The sequence below is a fragment of the Antechinus flavipes genome, chromosome 5 (assembly GCF_016432865.1).
Source record: "Antechinus flavipes isolate AdamAnt ecotype Samford, QLD, Australia chromosome 5, AdamAnt_v2, whole genome shotgun sequence".
NCBI lineage: Eukaryota > Metazoa > Chordata > Mammalia > Dasyuromorphia > Dasyuridae > Antechinus > Antechinus flavipes.
In genome coordinates this window covers 147,759,853-147,783,571 of record NC_067402.1, presented here as the reverse complement: position 1 = coordinate 147,783,571, position 23,719 = coordinate 147,759,853, and the positions used below count along the sequence as shown (strand labels likewise).

The following is a 23,719-nucleotide window of genomic DNA, read 5'->3' as shown; positions in this document are numbered from 1 at the left end:
GTAAGAAAAATAAAAAAATTATACTTTGATGTCCCTGAATTTCAAGATCTGTTCATGTTGTCAATAATATATTTATTTCTTTTGATTTCTAAGGGGTTTCTGATTTTAAATAATCATGTCCTACATAAATCCTACTTACGTTATATAAAGAAAGTAACTAAATTAATGAATTTTATATCAAGTAGTTCTTACAGATTAGAAAAAAGTACACTTTGATTTCCTTTCCCACACTTGAGACTTTAGTTTTCAATTTTAAAGGCTAATAATAAAAGAGCAGAAAAATATTCTAAGATTTTATACTGTTTTAAGTTCTGCAAAGTATCTTATAAACATGATTTGGGCTCTCTTTATCTCTCCTTGAATTAATAATAATGTTGTTTTTATGTGTCCAATATTTATTACTCATGGAATTTTTTGCTTAAAATTTTATCATTTAGATTGTATTAAGGACTGTCAAATTTCATTTTTGAATTGCAATACAAAATAAGTAACAATATTTGCGGTAATATTAATCCCAATTCTTGGATACTATTTCTGTTCTTTGAAGTTAACATAATGTATAGAATAATCTATCTTTTCTAAAATTCATCATGCACTGCATTTTAAATGCTATACTTGTACTTAATAATTCAGAGTAGACCAGGGAAAAAAGAAAAAAGAAAAACAACTGTTCTGGAAGGTCTCTGAAATACATTAAAGCATCCTTGTGCCAGCGTATCTCTGTTCTAGACACTTTCCTGATTTCACCCTTGTCTGAAATCTCTTATATCTACAATTTCACTAGAGCAGAAACTTATGGAAACTAAGGGCTTTAGTGGTCAATCTTTGGTACCCATGACATCAGAGGTGAATATACATTTGACAAAAAATTCATCTTTTTCTTATAAAAACTCTTGGACATTGACAGCTTTGTTAGCGCCATCTTTAGAATTTTATATAGATTCTATGTAAAATCAGTAGGAATAACAAGATTCTCAAGTTGAATATATTAAACCCATGATAAAGTCTGAAAAAATAGAAATCAAACTAATTATTTGAAAGGGGAAAAAAAGGAAATAAAAGAAAGAAAAGCCAACACAAATGTCCAAGAAGATCGTTGTTGTCATATGTACATCTGACATAGACATGAGAGATTCATACTGATACTAATGGAAGGAAATATTTGTTACTTTGAATTAGGAAAAATGTTTTGAACAATTATAATCATTTAAATGTGGAAATATATATAGAAGAATTGCACATTTTAATATAGATTACTTTTTGTCTAGGAGAGAGGGGTAGGAAGAAAGGAAAGAGAAAAATTTGGAGCACAAGGTCTTACCAAGATGAATGCTGAAAACTATTTTTGCATGTATTTTGGGGAAAAAAAAGCTATTATGATCATTAAGAAACAAGATCCAAAATAACTGATTTATAATTTAAAAACCCACTGAAATGGAAAGTTAATTCTTCTATACTATTCAAGCAAACTTAAAACAAAAATTAGACAAAAAAATTTTAAAGACCAAAACATACCTCTGTAGAATAATGTTTCTTATAATGATGTGACTTCCTATTTCGAAGTATATTTTCAGAGGCTCTATCTACATGGCGACGCAATGGGTATCCTGTTTCCAGACCTTCCTCACTTGATACTTCATCTGAGACATTTGTGATTATCCTTTGGTTGTCCTAGGTTGATCAATACACAAAGCATTGTTAAAAGTATATAACAACAACAACAAAAAGTACATACCATTCTGACTGATTTTTTAAAAAAATGTTTGGAAAAAATTTGAGAAGAGAAAATGTAAAAACATTTTACAAAATAATATTTCTCCCCATAAGATTAAGTAATGTATATATAAATTGTTTTGTAGAAAAATGTTCTTTAAAAATCAAATAACATAATGGCATGTTTTTAGAAACTTCCTCAAGCACTTGAGTGTTATACAATGTGCCTTTCACCAAGACATGTATTACATAATTATCTATTTAACATTTAATACCTTGCCTACTTCCCAAAAGTTAAGGTTGCTTATAAAATTAAGTGACATAAAAATAAGACAATTAAGAATAAAAAATAGAACTCTATAAAAAGAGTAAAAAGTGTGGGTGTTATCAGACACCTGAGCTAAGCTAATTATTAAAGTTGGGAACCAAATTTTGCTCTAAATTTCCTGTTAGCTAAAAGAAAAGAAGGAAAGAAGGGAAGGAGGGGAAAAGTGGGAGGGGAAGGGAAAGAGGGAAGAATTTCATAGAAAATAATAATTACTTGTTCTTAGTGCTTCACAGTTTACCTTTGCTCACCACAACCTAATGACATAGTCATTTCTTCTATTACCAGAATAAAAAAATTTTTTGTTTGTGTATTTATTTTTAAAGACTATTTATTACTATTGCTTCTGCATTGCAAAAAGCAGTATTTAGAGCATGATATTTGGTTTATGCTAGATTAGTTTTTCATCTGACTCTATTATAGAGTTTCATTAACATTTAAGCATTTAATACCGAAATGCAAAGATGATTCAAAATTCATTCATTCATTCCTTCAGAAACACTTGCTAGTCTGGTGCATGGCATTGGATTAAATGGGAGACATACAAAGACACAGCCTATGGGTATGTAAGAAGGTTATAATCTAAAAAGGAAAAATGCATACACTGAAATAAGAATGATACAAGACAGAATGTGACAAAAGCAAATGAAAGGGGAAAAGTGTTGCTTGAAAAGTGGTGGAGGGGAAAGGTAGAGAATGAGAAAAGATTTCCCCAAGGTGACACAAAGGATAAGTTCTAATGATCAGAATTTCAATAAGGAGTATTAAATAAGAAATGAATTGAAAATATGAGAGAATATTGTGCAGGACTGCATTTTGTAGTGTGAAACAAGATCACAAAGTAAGTTGCAATCTGATCATAGAGACATTTAAACCAGGTTAAGGAATTTGAATTTCAGTCTTTAAGTGAAAAATTGTTGAAAAACTACTAGCAGGGAAGAGTTGCACGTTTTAAGAATGTTACTTTAACAACTGTGTGAAGGATATATTGGAGAAAGGAAGAGTCTAAATGAAGGAAGGCAGACAAGTTGGAAAGCTATTACAACAGTCCAGAACATAATCTGAAGTAGCAGGAATCTGGAACAGAGAGCAGGGCACAGATGGAAGATATATTTCAGGCTGAATCAACAATCCATAAGGAAGCATTTATTCAGTGCTTACCATGTGATGGAGAAAAAAGACCTAAACAATTTGGCCATTGATCACCTTTGACAAGTTACAGAATGACTCAAAGAAACCCCTGTGGATTTAAGCCAAGATGACTACAGGAAAGTTGTTTCATCAACAGAAATAGAAAATTTTGGAAGAAGGGATAGACATAGGGCAGAGGAAAGAACAGAGAGAAGATGACAAATGCGGTTTGGTTAAGGTGGCCCATTAGTAGTTTACTCAAAGATTGAGGACATTTATAGATTTGGAATTTATGTGTATAGAAGTGAAAACTGGTCTTGAAAATAAGGAAGAGCTTTCCGAGGAAATTGCAGGATGAGAAAAAAGCATAGAACTGAAGGCAGAAGAGACTACAGAAGCCATCTGGCTGAAGCCCCTCATTTTACATAAAAAGGAAATGAGGTCCATGGAGGTTAGATGTTTTATCCGTCACACAAGTACCCTAGGTCCTTTAAAAGCAGAATTAATGGATACTCTTTTCACTAGACTAGTCATTTCATTTCTCTGAGACTGTTTCCTTATCTTGAAATGAGAATAACTTTGGCTATCTACATCACAGTATTGTTCTGAGAAAAGAACTCAGTAAAACTTAGGACACTAAGAAAACGAGATAGTTCTAGAATGGGAATAAACTGCAACCAACCTGCTTTGACTGAACTCTCCAGTTTTAGGTTAGTCCCTAAAAGTAGTTTGTACAGGATCACAAAGTAATTGAAAGGAATCTTCTTATATTCGTGGTCTTACTGGTAGCCATAAATCACAGTATATTAATTGTAATAATATTTATCAATAAAACTGAATAAAGTGTACTTACTTTGTGCTGACTATTGGGTGTATTCCTGACTGTTCCTGTGCTCCAGCCAGTCTCTTCTGACCTAATGACTTCACAGTGAGGTTCGTGATTTTGTATTCCATCCTCATTGCTTTTAAATGTCTTTTTCCCTTCCAGGGATACATAACCATTATCAGTTTCTGTTGATTTATCAATTGAATTTTTTGTTTTCTTTGACCTAAAATGGAAAATATAGATTAAGTATTATTCATCATCTCTTAAAACTTTTACGTCTTTTAAAAAATAGCTTTTCATCAATCATGTGCACTAGCTGATTCATTTCTAGTTAATATATATATATATGTATATATATATATAATTTATCACCAAAAATATTAATGGTCATCCTTACTCATAAACTGCCAGATTAAATATCAAACATAACAATTTCATATACTGTAATTCTAAATAATGTGACAACTAATTGGAAAATTTTAAGGAAAAAAGGAGAATATTAATTTTTACCCCACTAATTTTAAAATATCAATTGTTTTATGAGGGAATATTTCTTACAATAAGCTTTATTTTCTAAAATAAACCAAATCACAGCAAAAAAAAAAAACAAACAAACAAACAAAAAAAAAAAAAAACCCTAACACTAGAATATAATAATTATTTGTGGTATATGCAACAGAATGACAGATAAACTGGCAGTGCTTCAGAAGTTCAGTCCCTTTTGGCCTTAAAAACTACAGTGGATAAAAGATTAAAAACTACTCCAATACAAATTAGCAGGACTTAAGTGTAAATACAAGATCAATTGAAATGTGCTCTACTCTGATCAAGTTAATGATTAAAGCAGTTCATCAAAATGCTTTAATAATAAGTTTTAGCAAATTTTACCTGAAGTATCAATTTTACAAAAAAGGAAAATTAAAGCAAATGAAGTATCTTTAAGAAGTTCAAGAAATACTTGACCCAAAGATACTTAAAAACTCCAAATGTGAAAGTCCCAACTAACAATAAATCCCAGTAATCTATCAAGCTTTAATTTATCAAGAATACACATAGATATTTCAAATGAATCTCTGGTTTCAATAATGTGGATACTCCCACCATACTAATCACAAACTATGTCACTCTATTTGACTCTTGTACATGTCATTTTCTGATTTCTCCAGCTTGACATTTTGACATTTTGTTGGTAACCATGAAGATACAATAGTTCATCTATTAGTCCCTCATCCTATAATGTGCTTGCTTACTTTCTTTTCCGGTCAAAAATCTCTTTAGGTAAAACTTTTTATATTGCTTCTTATGTTTTTATTTACATTTACCAAGAATCACTGCTTGCTCTTTGGGGTGGTCCACTATTTTGACCATGGATTTCCATGATTTGCAGTGTTACAACATCATTGAAAAAATACTGGTGAAAAAATTTTTTAAATTTTGTTATTCTAAGGAGAAGCTTGGGAACATTGAAAGCAGGGATCAGCTTCCCAAATTAATAAAGAGTTCTCATTCTCTAATTTTGATTTCTGTTTATTATCTTTTATGGCTGTTGATGACATACATATACACATAATATACATATAAAAATATATATAATATAATAATACACACATATAATATTGCCAAGCCAACTCTATAGATTGTCCTTCCAACTGTGTTTCAGCCTTATATTTGATATTTTTCATCCATTTAGCTTTTTCTGGGTAGATAATTAGATCAAACTCTATTCCATGATTACGGATCTAATTTAGAAGGCTCTTCAAAGTTCTATAACTTGATGTAACTAGGATATTTTGTAGAGATGAAATTATAAATAAATGGGTTGGAAACTGCTTTCTTTTTCTTTAAAAATTTTAAAATAATAACAGTAAACAATGGATCCAATTAAAGCTTGCTTTGCAACTATTTATATGTAAATAAATGACACTCAACCAATAAACTATCATAGCAAATAACTAGTTGCTCCAAGTTACTCTTTTCTTTGCAATTAAATGTACTACTACAAAAATCTTTAAACAAGCTTTTTGTGTTTTCTCTTCTTTTATTACACTTTCAGATTATACTCAAATTACTGGCCCAAAAGGGATATTTATTTTTGAAACTTTTATTGTAGTATTGTCAAATGACATTCCAAAAATTTTATAAGTCTTTAATACCACCAGAAATAAATGTGTACCTGTTTTTATCACAAGTTGTAGTATTAAATTTCATTGTTTTTAAGTTATTTTTGTCAGTTCAATGAATTTGAAGTGATCCTCTAAAAGTTGTTTCAATGTGCATTTCTTTGATTTATTAAGCTTTTTTCTTTTTGTTTTAAATATCACTGTTACTTCCACTTAACTATTTTTTCCAACAGAAGCCTTCCTCATAACAAAAGGAAATTTAATCAAAACAAATCAATATCCCAATATGACCTGCATGGCAATATATGCAAAATCAATTAAGAAGGGGAACAGATGCATCTTACTATTAATGCTTTGGGAAGTAAGACTATTATATTATATGAATTCTGACTTTAAATATTGTTTTCTTTTACATTATTGCATTCATTGTGCATACGAATCTACTGATTATGATTTCTTTGCTCTCAGTTCATATAAGACTTTCCAAATTCCTCAGACTTTCTCATTATTTATTTTTGTTTAAGATACAATAATTCTCCACTATAATTACATAATACAATTTGTTCATTTTCCAATTTATGAATGGCCACATCAACATTATTGTTACATTTCTACCAGCAAAAAGCACTTCTACGAATATTGTCCTATATAAGATTGAGAATTTTAAAATTATGAAAAAAAAATTTCCATACACTATTTATATTCTTTGACATGTGGCCTGAGAGTTACTTTTATGAAATTTTAACAGTTCCTTATATTTTTCAGATTTCAACTTTTCCTCTCATTTACCATGTTGTTTCCAAATAGATTATTTTTCTTTTGCATATATTTTAGAACCAATTAAATACAAATATCTTATCCCTAATAAATCTTATTTATTTAAGAAAAAGGTCACCTCTCTTAAAAAAGAAAAGAAAAAAAACCTATTCGTTTTTCTTCCATTTTAAAATAATTTTTATGTGTAAGTCTGTCCTTTAGGCAAAACTCATTTAGGTATTGAGTGTGAAATAAGAGTCCATTACTTGTCAAACTGTTAGCCAGATTCCTTAAGTATGTTTATTAAATAATGAATTCCATCTTCAGTTTTTAAAAGTTTTCTATAGGTTTTTGAAACAATTCTTTTGCATATATTTAGTTGGGTTGGGTTTTAATATCTCTATTCTATTCCACTGATCCATTTCTCTAATTTTTTTTTTTTTTTTTTGCCCAGAGCCGAATATTATCTATGCTTTGTAATGTGTTTTAAAGACTAGCGGTGCAATACTACCTTCGATAGCTATCTTTCTGTATGTCCCTTCATAGTTTTACTTCTTTTTCTTTATCAACTTAATTATGTAAAGAATTATATAATTATGTAATTAAGTTAATAAACAATTATGACATCTTCATGAATACTGCATTAAATATGCAAATTCATTCTTGGGATTATTATTATTTTACTATGTTAACTTGATTCAATCATAAACAATGGATTTCAATAATTTAGTGGCAGGGGCGTATTTTAGAATTATTGATATTTTCTCCATTACCCTTTTTTCAGTAGAAATGGCTATGCTTTTTTCCCTATGCATTTGGCATATTCTCTTATTTCATATATTTTTGAGACAGAAATACCACTCTGAAAATTAACTCTTCTCATAAATATAAGCCATGTAGTTCCAATAAAAATGTTCTTCTGTTTTATGTAAAGAAGAATTTCTAAAGAAAATTATTTGGGAATTGACTTCAATTAGCTTTATCACTGACTCTAATGTGACTTTAAATGTTGTTGTTCTTTAATAAATGAATAGGGAAATATAAAAAATTTATACTTCTGGCTATGGGTAATGGATATTTCACGTTGCATATATACATACATATATTTTATGCATGAATCTGCATATATACACACACATGTTTGTATGTACAGCCACACATGTTATATGTGTTCATCTGTTTCTGAGATAAGTGTACATATACACATTGTATGCATGTTTTATTTATATGTGTATATATAAACATACATGTTTGTATATAAATACATATACAGAGATGCAAACATCAGAAATCTAGATATTTAAATAATCTCTTCTATCGCCCTCTTTAAAATTATAATATTAAAATGCTCACAAAAGGAAGATAATTATGTAAATAAATATAGTAATTTTTCACACTTTTTTTTAAAAGCAGCAGCTACATTAAGGAAAACTAATTTTAAATGATTAAATAGTATTTCAATTATAAAATATACATTAACCTCATTTTGAGAGAGAAATAAAAGTACCATTTCAGAAGCAGCAATTTCATGTTTCTTATTCACACATAAAACAAAACATCTTTTCAAAGTTTTTCAAAGCTATCTCCTTTTGATATTTATATACAAACAGGAGAGATGGGCTTAAATCAAAGTTAATAGTATTTACAAATCAACTCAGACATCCAGCCACAAGTATTTGGATAACAATACCTCTGGGGAAAGAGTACAGAACAAATTGAATTTGTTTTGACTTGTTCCAATCAGAAGCTATATGCCAGAAGCAATATTTTTTACATTATGTTTCATATATCATACAATTTTCAAAGAAATAATAAACAAGTGCAGGATCACAGCCCAAACTTCTAGTTTTATACTTCATATGACAATCAAGTCTTATACTGATATGAACTGGCATATTTAAGGTAAAATGCCCTTTAAAAAGTGAATTTTCTATTCAGGGAGAACAGCTTTTATGTAACATAGGTACACCTGAGAAGAAATGACCTTTGGGAAAAGATACAATATGGTCACTTAAAGTGATTAATGTTTTTGGTCTTTTCATCCAATCCTATCCCCAGATATAAATGAATGCAGCAATCATGACAGTGAACATATTTTTCATGTTCAAAGTTTTAACTCAGTCAGATAAAAAGTTTCGATCAATTTCTACAAGATATGCTGGTTCATATCTGCATGAAACAAGAAAATAAACAACATTAGTAAAACATTAAGTCAGCCAATTTAAATCAAGCAATGCTCTGTATTGTCATGCGGAAAACAGAAGCTGAATACATTTATTCAGTAACTTGTAAATGTGACAGAAGTATAAAGAGCATAAAAAGCAGCAAGACCAAGCTCTCAAGAGTAAAAAATATATTATTTTATGCTTCTTATTTCTGATGACAGCATCAAGCTGCTGACCCCAGTTCTACTGCTACAAACTTGGAATTATGATGATTGTTGAAGAAGAAAGGGAAATGGAGGAGGAGGAATAAAGACTAAAGAAATGATGATATACAACTATTAAAAAAACAAACAAACCAGAAAGCAATATTTACTAACATCAGTTTCAGTATCTGCCCCTTTGTACAGTACACACTGCCACATCCTCACTGATTGAGATTCTTCATCCAACTCCCATTTTATCTTTGGGATTTCCCCCAATGAGATGCAGGTCCTTTCTCCTTGTAAACTGTATGCACCTATAAGTTCTTTTATATCCTGGTCCCATGATTTTAGCCAAAGAATTCGGTAAAATTTAAGGTTTTTACTCTGGATCTGAAAGACATGGTGCTTTATCTATCCTTTCTCTGGAACTTTTCTGTTATGGGCCAGAACTCTGAACTTGAAACAAGGATTCTAACAAGATGCTAAGTCAGTGGAATTGATAAAGACAATGGTTATCTAGTTTAGCATGATGCTTAACAGTTCTCTAGTTCAGTACATGTACTTAGTATTGAATATAGTTCTACAAGAGTCACATCTATGATAAGAGAACATATAAGCTCTGAAAAACTCAGCCAGAAGTTTTCAGAGGGCAAAGAAGACAGGCAGGAGCTCAAGCTCTCGGAACCAAGGACAGACATTCATTCGATCTTCAGTCAGGCCATTGGTGGCAGGTTCTCCTCCTGCACTTGCCCCAGTGAGACCAAGGCCGGTCTGAAAGGCTCTCCAGAAAGCTGCCCAGCCCCGGGAAGGAGATAATAAAGGATTTGGACTTTAACTCCTGGTTGTTCTTGTGGTGATTACTAAACTGAAAAGAAGGCTGCTCCCAGAGACCTCAAGAAAATCGAATCAGAGAACATTATACTTCTCAAAACAACTACCACATCAAAACTGTTGCCTTCACTGCTTCACTCCTATTATTGAATTTCCCTATTTCTCGAGGATATCACCTCCTTTAATTTTCACAGGCAAGTAACTTTAATGATATCTTCAATAACTTTATCACTATCACAAATCTACCCAGTTCTTAACTCTTCTCCCTCTACATCTCTCACATATGCCCCCTTTCCTCTACTCACATTGCAACTACTCTAATTTGGGGACTCAAATTAGAGTCACGTTGTCTGAACTTTTGCAAATGTCTCCTAAAAAGTCTCCCTTCCAAAATGAATTTTCTAATTATGAATCTGACCATGTCACAATTTTACTTTAATTCCCTGTTACTTTCAGGATTAAATCTGAAGTGTATATTTAGTACTTAAAGATCTTTACAATTGAGTCCCAACAGAACCTTCCAGCTTTTTTTTTTTTTTTTTACCCCATTCTCCACACACTCTAATATAAACTGGTATTGCTGTTTTTTACATCTGGCAATCCAATCCAATTTCATGCCTTTGCCCCAGCTATCTTCACTGCCACTTTATCTCTGACTCTTGAAATCCCTAAGTTCCTTAAAGAACTCCTTACAACCCCTGCCCACCAGCTGCTAGCACTTTCCTGCCCAAATCACCTTTCATCTATTTTGCATATGCTACCTACACTTAGCCTGTAAGTATCTTAAAAGAGTGGGAATGGTTTTCATTTTTGTTTTTATCCCAGCAGCAGTGCCCAAAGAGAGGAGGTGGATATGAAGTGCTTGCTGATTAACTGACCTACATATTTTGCTGGTATAGAACACATCCAATGAAGAAATCTCCTGTATTGATGCACACAAGCAACTTCTCTATTTTATCATCTTAGAAAACTGCCTGATAACCAAGACAGTAAGTGGCAAGTCCAATTTCACAAATGTATCAGGAGTAGGACTAAAACCCAATGTTTTCCTCACTTTGAGATCTTACTCTCTACTTACCATATCATATTCCTTCACTTGACAGGATTCTTTGTTTTGTTTTGTTTAGCGGGGTGAGAGGAATGTAGCCCAGAATTGCAATTTCATTTGTCTATGGGAACTTCCAAGATAGAAACTCAATACTGATGCAGCACAGAAACCAGTGAGGTTAATTAGGTTACCTAGAATCACGACATGGTCAGAGGTAGAATCTCAATTCAGGTCTCCCTGAATACAGATATGGTTTTCTATCCACTATAATGCAATGCCTCTCTCGTGTAAAGTTAAAGAAAATTTCTGACCAGGTAGTGCTTGCATATACTTAGAATCCCAGATACTAGAAGTTGCAGGATCTCTTGAGCTCAGGAATTCTAAACTGCAGTGAGGTATGCCTTTTCAAGTCTAATTCACTAAATTGTAAACTTGAGAGCAAGGACTGTCCATTTTATTAATATCTTCAGTGCTTATCACAATACCTGGCACACAAGGGGCACTTAATAAAAGGTTACTGGATTGGAATAGTCTGCAGTGATTTCAACATAAATATGGTGCAAGCATATTTGGGAGCAAGAGATCATCAGGCTGCCCAAAGAAGGGTAAACCAATCCAAGCTGATAATGGAATAGGTCAAAGCTACCATGATGATCAATAGTAGGATTAAGTCAACATAAAGCCCTTGACTTTCCATCCTGGAGGCAAGACAGGTGAACCCAGTTTTTAAAAAATTTCTTCAAATTTATATTAGTTTATTATGCTGAGAACATCAGTAGTTGAATCTTCCCATCACATTTTTTTTTTCTTGCTGAGGTAATTGGGGTTAAGTAACTTGCCCATGGGGTCACACAGCTAGTAAGTGTTAAACCAGATCTGAACTCAAGTCTAATTTTACTACTATAATCCCATAGTAGGATACATAAATACTGTGTGATATATTATGAAAATACAATATATTATGACAATATATGTTAAAGATCTAAAGCGTTCTATTAGCTAATTGAAAATAATAAGGCAAGGAGTAGATGTGGCTAGAAAATGGCTTATATAGAAAAACATACTTCTTAGCTTTCAAAAAAATTAACAATATGGAAAAAAATCCAGTCATATTATATTTCTGCATAGCAATTTTAAAAGATTATCAATTTATCAATAAAATCATGTTCAAATAAGATTATCCCAATGTACAGTTTAATAATATATGATAAACTTGATCAGTATTAAGAACATGATTAGAAAAAAATAAAAAGACAATAATTAGTATGGGAGTTAACATATAAGAAAAATGTGCATATTTATTTGCATTATCCCTTTTCTTGGTTTATATTAATTGCATCAGCTATAATAGACAATATTTTCACCAAAGTTTCTTTTTAATTTTTCAGACCTACTGCACCAGTATATTCAACAAAATTGGGATGTTTAAGAAGAGTTTTTTTTTTTAATTGTCTTGGTCAGACTGACTTGATTAAATATATTCCTAAATTTCAACTTCAATTATATTCTCCCCTATTGTCCCACTCACATGGGAATAAAAGCTAAAAAATAAAAAAATAATTTTATAAATATTTCACAATAAATTATGATGACTCAACAGACTCCTATGTGTTTTAATTTAAATGATTTAGAATCATATAAGACTTTTAGGCAATAATTTTCACACAACTCAACTATATACCCAAAAAAAACTTAAGCAATATCCAGAATTATAATAAAGCTCAATTTTACCCGTTAATTGAATTATGAGAATAGTATATTAAGGAAATGAACAAAAAAAACTTATTTTAAGAACCTCAATGGCCTTTTATATTATTTCTGAAGTGTCTATATTTATATATCTCTCTAAATAAATCTGTGATTTTCATTTTCACTGCCTATATATAGTAATTTTTTTCAAAATAAAGATCAAATAAATATGTAAGGATTTAGAAATTTAAAGTTGTGCACATGTGTGTACAAACATGTATGTCATATACATGTGTGTGAAAATGTGTGTTTATACATATATGTGTATATGTGTGTAGATATATATTATGCACATACATAACTTCTCCAGAAAAGGGATAATGCATCTCTAAGACAAACATAGCCTTAAATAAATACAAACCCTGATAAAAAGAAAGCAGCATGCCAGAGTTCTCTGAAGACAGCGCCAATACTGTAAGAAGTGCTGGTACCGTGGTTCTGCACTGTTCCTTCCTGTGTATTATCTGTAGTACTAGAGCCATCTCCTTCCCTATGTACTTCCAAATGTGCTGCTTTTCTTAATTTCCTTCATCAGAAGAGATTAAAAGTGGAAGGTAACTTGATAAGTGTTAACCAATTGATCTGTAGTGTGTTCACCAACTTATGTAAACATAAAATAAAGGAACTTTAACATAAAGATTCAGATTTACACGTTAAAATTTCATCTAAACAGCATGAAGTACATTCAAACACCAATTTCTATTGGTGCTAATATATTAGTTCCATGCTCATATTAACATATCAGTGGACATTTAGTTGAAAGGATCACACTGAAACAGCTATTTACAAAAGAATGTCTTTTCTATGTGTGTGCCACTTATCTGCAGATGAAGAAAGAAGACAATAATTAGAGCTAATTACAAGCTATTTTTAATGTCATTTAAATACTATGAATACATTTTATCCTTAAAAAAAGGAAATGAAAGAATTTCAAAATTCAAAATCTCAATACTTAAAATTTGTGAAAATAGCAATCACTTAGTAACAATGATCAAAAGAGAAATCACTTCAATTGCTCTTTAAAATAAAAGTTCACTAGTGCTGACTGGTCAATGAGACTTAACATGTTTATTTAGGCAAAAGGAAATTTTCAATTGCTTCAAAACTTCATTAGCACTCAATAAATGGGATTTAAAAGAACTTTATTTAACCATGTTTATGCTATATCTTGTTACCTTAACTCCAAATTGATCTTAAATAGTAGATCCTGATAATGTTAAAGATACTACAATGCCATTCACTATCAGCAATTTTAAGTAACTAGAAATTCTCTTAGGAAAAAAAATAAGCATACCTATTTCAAAAAATTACAAGGTCTAATATAAGGAATATAATTTTTGAAGATCAATCTTGAAGGTAAGGGCTTTCTTTATATATAAAAAAATAGTTTTAAAAAAACACATTTTATTTTTGCAGATTAAAATAAGAATATAATCAAGAAACCTATGATACACTGCACTATTCCCTAATATTCTATTAGTACTAGAGGCAGAATCAGTTTACATATACAAAATTCTTGTTTCATAAACAACGTAGTCGTTTTAGAATACTGTACCTTCTTCTTTTGCCCCCACTGCTAAGCATAGGTTTAGGGGTTCTGGTTGAAACAATCTGGCAATGTACAGTTCCTAGTAGCAACATTAGCCATACTGGCCCAATTACTTCAGTCAGAGGTATACTATGTGGGCCTGGCGCTGAACAGAATAATACTATTGCGGCAACTGAAAAACAGGAAAGGAAAATGTTTAACTATATCCATTGCTGTTTCCTAAATTTTATTTTCTAAAAAAAAAAAAAATTCATATTGTATGGTGCCTGCTAATTTTTAGATTCTAAACTAGAAGTTAAAAACATCACTTTTGCAAAGCTGTCAAACATCTATATTGTTAACAGCAGGTTGAAATTATCCTTTTGTATTTCAAATCTATGCGCTCTGTGATACCCTGTTTTTGAAAGTCATATTTTCATACTAACATACATATTAGTTTTTAAAAAGTTAAAGAAAGAATATACATGTTAGTTAAAGAAAAGTTAGAAAAGAAAATCTCAGGGCAGCTAAGTGATGCAGTAGATAGAGCACCACCCCTGAAATCAGGAGGACCTGAGTTCAAATCTGGTCTCAGACAGTTAATACTTCCTAGCTATGTGATCCTGGGCAAGTCACTTAATCCCAATTGCCTCAGGGGAAAAAAAAAGAAAGAAAGAAAAAAAAAGAAAATCTCTTTGAGTCCATCATACTAAAATTATTAATTAAAACTTTTCTGAATTAATTTTTTTTCCTGTAAAACTACCACATATGTATGAAAGCATGAAATTACCCAGGATTCTAAACTACAAAGCATTTCAAATCAGATATTCTTTTCCTTATGAATTTTAAGTTTCTTATATTTATCCAGTTTCATTGAAGGGCATTAACCAAAAGTTTATTTCCTCCTTAAGTATTTCAGATACATCCAATCCAGATAAATTTTCATATTTAAAATGTGACAATATAGCACCAGAAGATCAATATGTGACTGCTTAGTGTTAATATTCCTTTGTTCGGCAAAGGCTATTTTTAAGCCAATTGAGACAAATAATGACGTGAATGAATGACATGATCAATAAATACTTTCTGAGCTAATATGTAAAGTACAGTAATTGCTATAGTTATTGGGGAAAATTAAAAAAAAAATTATTCCTATCCCCTAAGGAGCTTAAGTTCCAACAGGAGAAGATAGCATAATCAAGTGGTATCCTGGTAAGGGTATTTTGTGCTGGGACAAGTAGATGGTGAAATCTATAGAGGTAGCTAGGTGGCTCAGTGAATAAAGCATTAAGCCTAGTATTAAGAAAACATGAATTCAAATTCAAATCACTTATTAGCTGTGTGATCCTGGGCTTACAAGTAACTAACCTGTTTTTGTTTTTGTTTTTTTTCCAATTTCCTCATCTATAAAATTAGGATAATAAAGATACCAGCATTATTGTAAAGATCAAATTAAATAATTGTAAAGTGCTTAGCACAGTGCTTAACACATAGTAAGCATTACATAAATGTTAGGTATTATTGTTATTAACCTGTAACCCACTTCAATAATTCATTTTATTTAAGAAAAATTTTACTTATTAGTAATTTTAATATTCTATTCTACAATGTAAAACTATTTTATATGACTTCAGCATTCTAGTTATACCTCCCTTAATATAAAAATAAAAAATATAAAAATAAACATAAACTATAATAGTAAATGACCTATCAGGAGTAATTGCTATGTTGGATGTTTTTGTTTAACTAGATTGTTTTTTGTTTCCTTATGGAGAGAACTTCTGGGTTGGGCCAATCAATTAAGCATTTTTAAGCACTGATATATACAAGCACTGGGCAACAAAAGAAAAAAAATTGAATTCTTGCATTCAAAAACCATAGATTCTACTAATGTAAGCAATGTGAACTGCAACCTCATGAGGGAATATGTGCTTATGTCCGTGTAAAATATACATACAAGCATATAGATAAGTTGGAAAGGTACAAAGACATCAACAGAGAAAATGGAATAGCAAATAAGAAACAGTAAAAGTCCAGAATGACAGAATGAAAGAGCTCAGGAAGTGGAATAACGTGTAATAATGTTGAAAAGGTTCTGGGACAATAGAAATAATTCTATTTGCTTCTAGAGGCAACAATTGTGAAGGGAAGTATTTATGTCAAATTATCAATTATGCCAAAATCAAATATATCAAATATATTTCATATATATACAAAAATCAACCCTCAATAGCCTTTTTATAGATTTAAATATAACAAATTTCTTTTGAGACCTGGAAAGGTAAATGATCTGTATCATAGGTTACTTCAATTCCCATGTTCTCTAAGACCCTTCATATCACAGGATGTACTCTAAGTTACAACAGACATGTAATAATAGGATAAGAAACCTTCAACAGGTCATCATCTTCTTGCCTCTAAACTATCATCATGGTAAAATATAGTACTTTATATCTTACAAAGTACTTTATCTCATAACAAAGGGAGATAACATAAATATTACTCTCCTTTTATAGACAAGGAAACTCTCTAGATATGAGAAAATTCAGGCTCAAATTAACATTCTAAAAGCCATAAAATTAAGAAAAGTGGACTTTGAATTTGAACTCAACATTTCTGAATTATGTCCCAATGCATACACTAAGATGTCATATCAAAGAAAATCTCTACCCTATTAAAAACAAATATTCTTCTTCTAGGAAGCATGAATGTTTTGAACAGTGAAGTAATGATGATACTCCTATGGGGAAAAATTCTAAATCGGTACTTTGCCCTTCACATTTCACAGTATATTAAGGATTAACTTTATTTCTATTAACCACAACACAACAAAAAGTAGTAAAACCTAATTAGTTCAAAGTAGTAAGGAATGAACATAAAACACAGCTGCTTAATAGAAGCAGATAGTTATATCCCGCAGAATGAAAGCTACTTGAAGACAGATTATTTTGTTTGTCTTTATATCAGTATATCTCACAGGGACTACCCTATAAGAGAAATTTAGTAAATATCTGTTCAGTTAATTATAAAGACTTCTGAATGTTGGTAAACTAATAGAATAAGACAGGATGATTACAACCATGGGGGGAAATATTAATATATCCTATATGGCTATTTACAAAATAATTATAGTGTTATTTTCTTATTATAAGAAAACACGTTTTGAAAAGCCAGCTACTTCTTTCACAAAAAAGGACAAAATCAATTTTAAAAAACAATTTACAAAGCCTACCAAAAAAGCCCCTTTTAGGTAGATATTTTTCTAGTACAGCCATTTTATATACAAGTTAAATTTTAACTTGCATATACTTTGTCTTAAGTTTATTTAAATGAAAATAAGCATATCAAAAATTATTTTAGAGAGGAGATACAGCTGCAAAATGTTAGATAAAGAGTTAGTATTCCAGAAAGGCACCTTTAATAGCTTTCTTCCTAAGAGATTTAATTTTCTTTCTAAGACAGGTGCTAATATGTATAAACTGAATTGGACTTAATAAATTTTTTAAGAACCTCCTTGCCTCTGAGGTTTCCATCAATTATAGTGTTCTAAAAGTTTTATCAGTTGTTTCCCCAAACTGTTAACGTCTTACACATGGTAACCACATGTAGGAATTTCCTGTCTCTTCAGTAAGTAGGCCATACTTTCTCATGACAAACAATAATACTGTGCCACTAGCAAAAACAAAAAATTATAAATTATTTTTTCCCAAATGAAAATTTTTAATTAATTTTTCCAATTACATATAAGAGCAATTTTTTACATTAGTATTTTAAAATTTTGAGTTATAAATTAAAAATCTGTAATTCCATATCATAATGACACAGCCAGCCCTAGAGTCAAAAAGACTTATTTCCTTGAGTTCAAATTTGGGCTCAGGCCCTTATTGTGTGTGTACCTAAACAAGTCACTTTACCCTGTTTGCCTCAGTTTCCTCATCTATAAAAAATGAGCTGAAGAAGAAAATGGCAAACCAATCTTGTATTTCCCTTCTGCCTCCGGAAAAAAAACCTAAATGGTTTCACAAAAAGTTAGGCATGACTGAACAACAATTTCATATCATGGCACTCTAAAGAGTGAGGGGAAATATCTGTTATATGGAGCCCATATAACATAAACATTTTGCAGAAGAGAATTTAAAATCATTTTAAATTTATAAATTATACCTCCAAATAACTCTTTATTTTGCAAATGATATCCTTTACTATTAGAAGTCCCTGAGACATACCTTAAATGATACAGTATCTAATTTCTAAGGGAAAGGATGTTTTCAGGGATAAATTTTCCTACTGTTAAAGCTGTAATTCAGAGATACAGTGGATAAATTTAAAATGATTCCCTTCTGCAAAAATATTTATGGAATTTAAATGACCTTGTGGAATATGTATGAAAGCAAGGGAGTTGGACCTGATATCTTTACACCATGAAACTACCCTTCAAGGATGTCTGGCTTGCTGTCCAAAAAAGGATAGTTTATTATCTTTTGACCTTGTACATGAACTCAAATAATAGGCATTTCTTAGTCTTAAGAGAAGAGGATTTGTTGCTAGACCCTATCACCAACCAATCAAGCTATTGGATGAGCCTCAGCTTTAAAACCAATCATGTTGCCCTCAGCTTTATAATCAATCCCATGATATCATCAATCCTGGTCTGTTCTTTGTTCATATTCCCCAAAAACCTACAAAATGGAACTGTCCTTTTATTCAGGGCCTTTGGCATAAATGGAGGCAATCCACTGACCCATTTATTGAAAAGCAGCATGTCCTCGAGCTAATGAATGTTATCTTGTACAGAAATTTGCCTCCTTTCGTTAAATTCTAATTGAGACAAGATGCAGAGCGAATTTCTTTGGGACTTTTATTATAGTGAACTCTCTAAGCAAATACCCAAGAGGCTTTTTAGATGAATATCATCTTGTTTAAGAATGGAATTTTAGCTATAATTTCAAACAGCTGTGATACACTGAAAAGTAAGAATGACTCTTCTAACTAGGTTATACAGCTGGGAAGTTTACATTATCTTTCTTGGTCCATTATTTCAACTTATTTTTTTTTTTTTAATGATTGTGGCTAGATGATCTTTAACATTCCTTGCAGTTCTAAAATTTACAATTCTTTGAATAAATAAAATGCAAAACAGTAATCAAGCATAACATTTTTGTTCTGCCCTTATTAGAATAAATGTTTCTTTTAACAGAAATTGTTTTCCATATACACATAAAAATGTGGCATATACTTAGGAAACATTTCATAACAACAATGAGAAAAAATTAAGAAAGCTGAGAAGACTAATACATATAAACCTACCAAAGGGCTGCTACCCTGGAGAAGTGACCTCAAAGTTAAGACTGCATTTCTTGATTTCATGCACATACTACCATGAACAAAAATATGTCTTTTATTTAAAAGTAGATTTTCCTTCAAGTTTCACTGCCAAATCATTTAAATTAGTGTTCAAACAACTCACTTTGGCTCTAGAAACCAATCGATAAATATAAAATATTTATTTTATTTTTCAACCTTTGAGGAAAAAAATATATATAATCAGATGGAGGAGGTGGGAAGGAAAAAGAGAAAGAAGCATGTGGCCATGGCAAATTTCAAACTGATCTAAAAATTAGCATAATAAAAGACAACTTGAAGAATCAAATAAATATATATGGTCAGAAATAGAGACTAGATATCAACTGAAAAAAAGACAATGATGGTTCATTAGTCTTACACTGGCTCCTACTTCTGCTTGCAATTCACTTATTATAGTAATAAAACTAATGTTTATGAACAAGGAGAATAGAAAAGACAAAGATATCCTATTGGTGAGATTATAATAAAAACACTAGGCACCAGGATGAAATGAAATAGCATAGTAATTTGATATCTCAAATCTGTTGAATAATAATTTAATAATCAGGCAATCTTCAAAATTTTATTACAACATGTTTACAGAGAAACTCGGGAGTAGAAATAAAATCTATTTAGTCAAAACTTTATCAAAAGATTTTAAATATTAGTGAGAATATACAAAACAGTAAAATATTCCTGATATTAAGATGTTTCAACATTTAAGAAATCCAGAAGGTCTTTACATACTTCTAGTTTCTGAAGTTCAAATTGGATGAGCATAGGAGTAACAATTAAGACAATATTCTATGTATGGAGCAATATACAGAGAAGGGGATAAATAATTTCTAAGGTGGCAAGAATTTATTCCAATGAGATAAATATGAATTCCATAAAAGTAGATTATTATTATGGAGCATGATCCTAAAGAGACCTTCTTTTTACTTTATTTCCCATTTCTTCTCATTTATATTTTCTCTCATCTGTTAACATATTCAATATCTCATTAAACTGTAATTTCAAAATAATGATCTTGCTTTTCATAGGCAGCATTAAACTGGTTTGTAGCTGGACTAAATAAAAACATGTTTGAATAATAATATGTATAAAACAAAGATATAGTATTTTTAAACTCCCTGAGAACCATGTTTAAAACTAACAAGATTCTTGTCATTTATTCATACCTTGAAGGAGGTAAAGAACAAGTAGCCAAAAAAAGATAACCTTTGAAGTTACTTGTAACCACCACCTGAAGAAAAAGGGGAAAAACACAACTCGAACAATTCCCTTTCTTGTTAGAGAAGTCCAAGGACTCTCAGGTTTTGCCTTAGCAAATGCAGATCCTGGAGAGAGAGAAAGGCAAAATACATATATCTATTGATTTTATATATAAAATGCAATTAAAGTTTTAGAGAAGAATTTAAGACTTCCCCCCCTCCAAATATATGCCATTACTACAATATTATTCAAATGTATTTTTATGGTTTAGAGGTGACTTCTCCCTCTCTCCAATGTCAAATTTGGTAGCTTCTATCAAACTATCAAAATACAGGGCTCAGTGATGGAATGAGTGCCTTTTTCATGAAAGTCAATTTAGATGAATTCATAGAAACACCTCACAAGATATTGCAGAAAATATGATTAGATAGAAAGACATACAGATGGAAAGACATTTTTTTGACTTTACCAATGCCTGAATCATTGGTATACTTGGAGGGAATGTGACTGATATCAGTGATGAAAGTATGCACACCAAAGAAGCACAGACCTCTGGATATATCTGAACTATTTCACATTATATAATCAAATGATCATACACATTTTAGTGTAATTTTTAGATGAAATAAATACAGAAATTTCCTCCTACACTTTTACAAATGATAAAAGAAAATCTATAAATTTCCCTGCCTTCTGGAATAACACCAATTAAATTCTTTATATAAATAAATATTATTGTGCTATGTTAAACAAAACTGGATTTTGGATTTATGTACTGTACTTATTCTTCTTGAAATAATCTTAACATGGGACAGAAAAAGATAATTGTATCTAAATGTTTTTATTTACTCCCTTTTTTATTCTTTACATGTCTGAATGTATATGTGTATTTTAATCCCTTTACTTTCTATACAAGTGTTGTTTTACTTTGAACTTATACTTTCCTAAATTTATCACTGTCTGTAAATGCTTTCTGAATTTCTTTCTTTATATTTATCATCCACACCTACTAAACCAAATGTAGAAAGTATATCATAACCCAAAAGCAAGATTAAAATATACATACGTGTGTGTATGCATGCGCGCACACACACACACACACACACACACACACACACACACACACAACTTCTAATATTCTCAAAGGGTTTATTGGCCTTTACTAGAAAATAAAAAGAGTCAAAGTAAATTTAACAAGATGGTATAAGATATTGAGAAGAGACAAAAAATAGAAGAAATAAAATAAAGGAAAAAAGTAAAATCTGAAATCAAACTAAATACAAAATAAGAGAAAAATCAGCTTAGGTGGCAGAAAGATGTTAGTAGAACAGACATGACTTCATCTTTGCGGGAAGCTCCTCCAACAAATGAATACTTAGTAGATTTTATTTGAAATCCTCATGGCTGAAAAATTCATCACTCTGAAGCTATCCTAGTAGTAATCTCTGCATTTATCAAGGATTAAATTACAAAGATAACTGTCCCTCACTAGGCTTTCCCAATTTGGTAAGATCTGTCAGAGCTTATCCTCTGAATTTAGGATTTAATTTACTGAAAGAAGGAGGGAAGGAGTTAAAAACTAATGAGAGTCTTGGCATTTTCTTATTTATTCCAGGATAATATACTCATTTTTCTTTCAAACATATTTCATTTATTCTCATTTTCACTTCTTTGTTGCTTCCTATCACTTAAAATGTCATTTAATCTCTCTTTGTAAAATCCTATTTGTCAAGATCTACCTCAAATCCTAACTCCTCTATGAAATCTTCTCTGACTACTGTGGCCAAAAATTGTATTACTCTTTTTTTTAATTCTTAAGACATTTGTTACTGTCATATGTTCTATACTTCAGATGTTGGTCTACACTGTTAACATTTCATGTGTTTTTGTTTTATCTCTCTAACCAGATTCTTATAAGCAAAGATATATCTATCTTATTTTTATTTCTTACAAAATTTTGAAAAGGACTTTGAATGTAGTAACAAATATTTACAGATTGACTGTTCTCAATCACAAATCACTTATTTTAACAAATTCATAATGACATTTCAGTATCAGAAAATATGGTATTCATTTATGGGCTGGTAACTATAACTGTTAATGATCTTTAAATTTGGGACAGAAAAAACTGGTTCCATTCTTATATTCTAATTTTAAGTTTAAAAGTATTTTTTATGAATCAAATGCTATAATAAATTTAAAGTTCATATCCAATACTCACCTCTTACAAGGTCAACGTCTATGAGGTCAGGCTTCACATGTGCTGTTTTCTTTGGTTTATTCCTTAACCCCTATTAAACATATTATAAGGAACATGAAAACATAAAACATAAGAAACATGAAAAAAGTTAAATCCAACATAGCAGAATTATGCAATTTCTAATGACTTAATCTATAGAAACTCAATATGGAACAAATAGCATTTTTTGTTTAAAATGGAATTAAACAGATTTTTTAAATTTTACTATATGTGCTAGGCACTGTTCTGTGCACCTGGGATACAAAACACAGATTGAAAAAAGAGCCCTCAAGAAGAGTGTTTATTGGGGAAAATATGTAATTGGATTAATTAATACAAGGCAACTTAAGAAAGAATCTAATAACAAGGAGTATCAAGAAATGTTTCCTGTAGGAGGTAACATATTACATAAGTCTTAAAGGAAGCTAGCAATTCCAGGAAATGGGAGGTGAGGAAAGAGTCCATTAACAGGCATAGAGATGGGCCAATTTCAGGGAACAGCAAGAAAGAATGGCTAGAACTACAAT

General features: G+C 30.7%; 1 protein-coding gene across 5 annotated transcripts in view; it reads right to left on the bottom strand.

Annotated features, from left to right (window-relative positions):
• The window catches only part of PHTF2 (putative homeodomain transcription factor 2), a 156,938-nt gene that overhangs the window by 32,216 nt on the left and 101,003 nt on the right, over window positions 1–23,719 (bottom strand). For 4 of the 5 annotated variants that reach the window (XM_051962694.1, XM_051962690.1, XM_051962691.1 and 1 more), the window contains exons 4-9: window positions 23,175–23,244; window positions 20,920–21,078; window positions 14,423–14,588; window positions 13,229–13,393; window positions 4,023–4,218; window positions 1,516–1,671 (exon numbers count right to left, since the gene is read on the bottom strand). In XM_051962694.1, the coding sequence (XP_051818654.1) occupies window positions 1,516–1,671; window positions 4,023–4,218; window positions 13,229–13,393; window positions 14,423–14,588; window positions 20,920–21,078; window positions 23,175–23,244 (912 nt within the window). The remainder of the gene's footprint in view (window positions 1–1,515; window positions 1,672–4,022; window positions 4,219–13,228; window positions 13,394–14,422; window positions 14,589–20,919; window positions 21,079–23,174; window positions 23,245–23,719) is intronic. The other variant, XM_051962692.1, reaches the window with a different exon arrangement.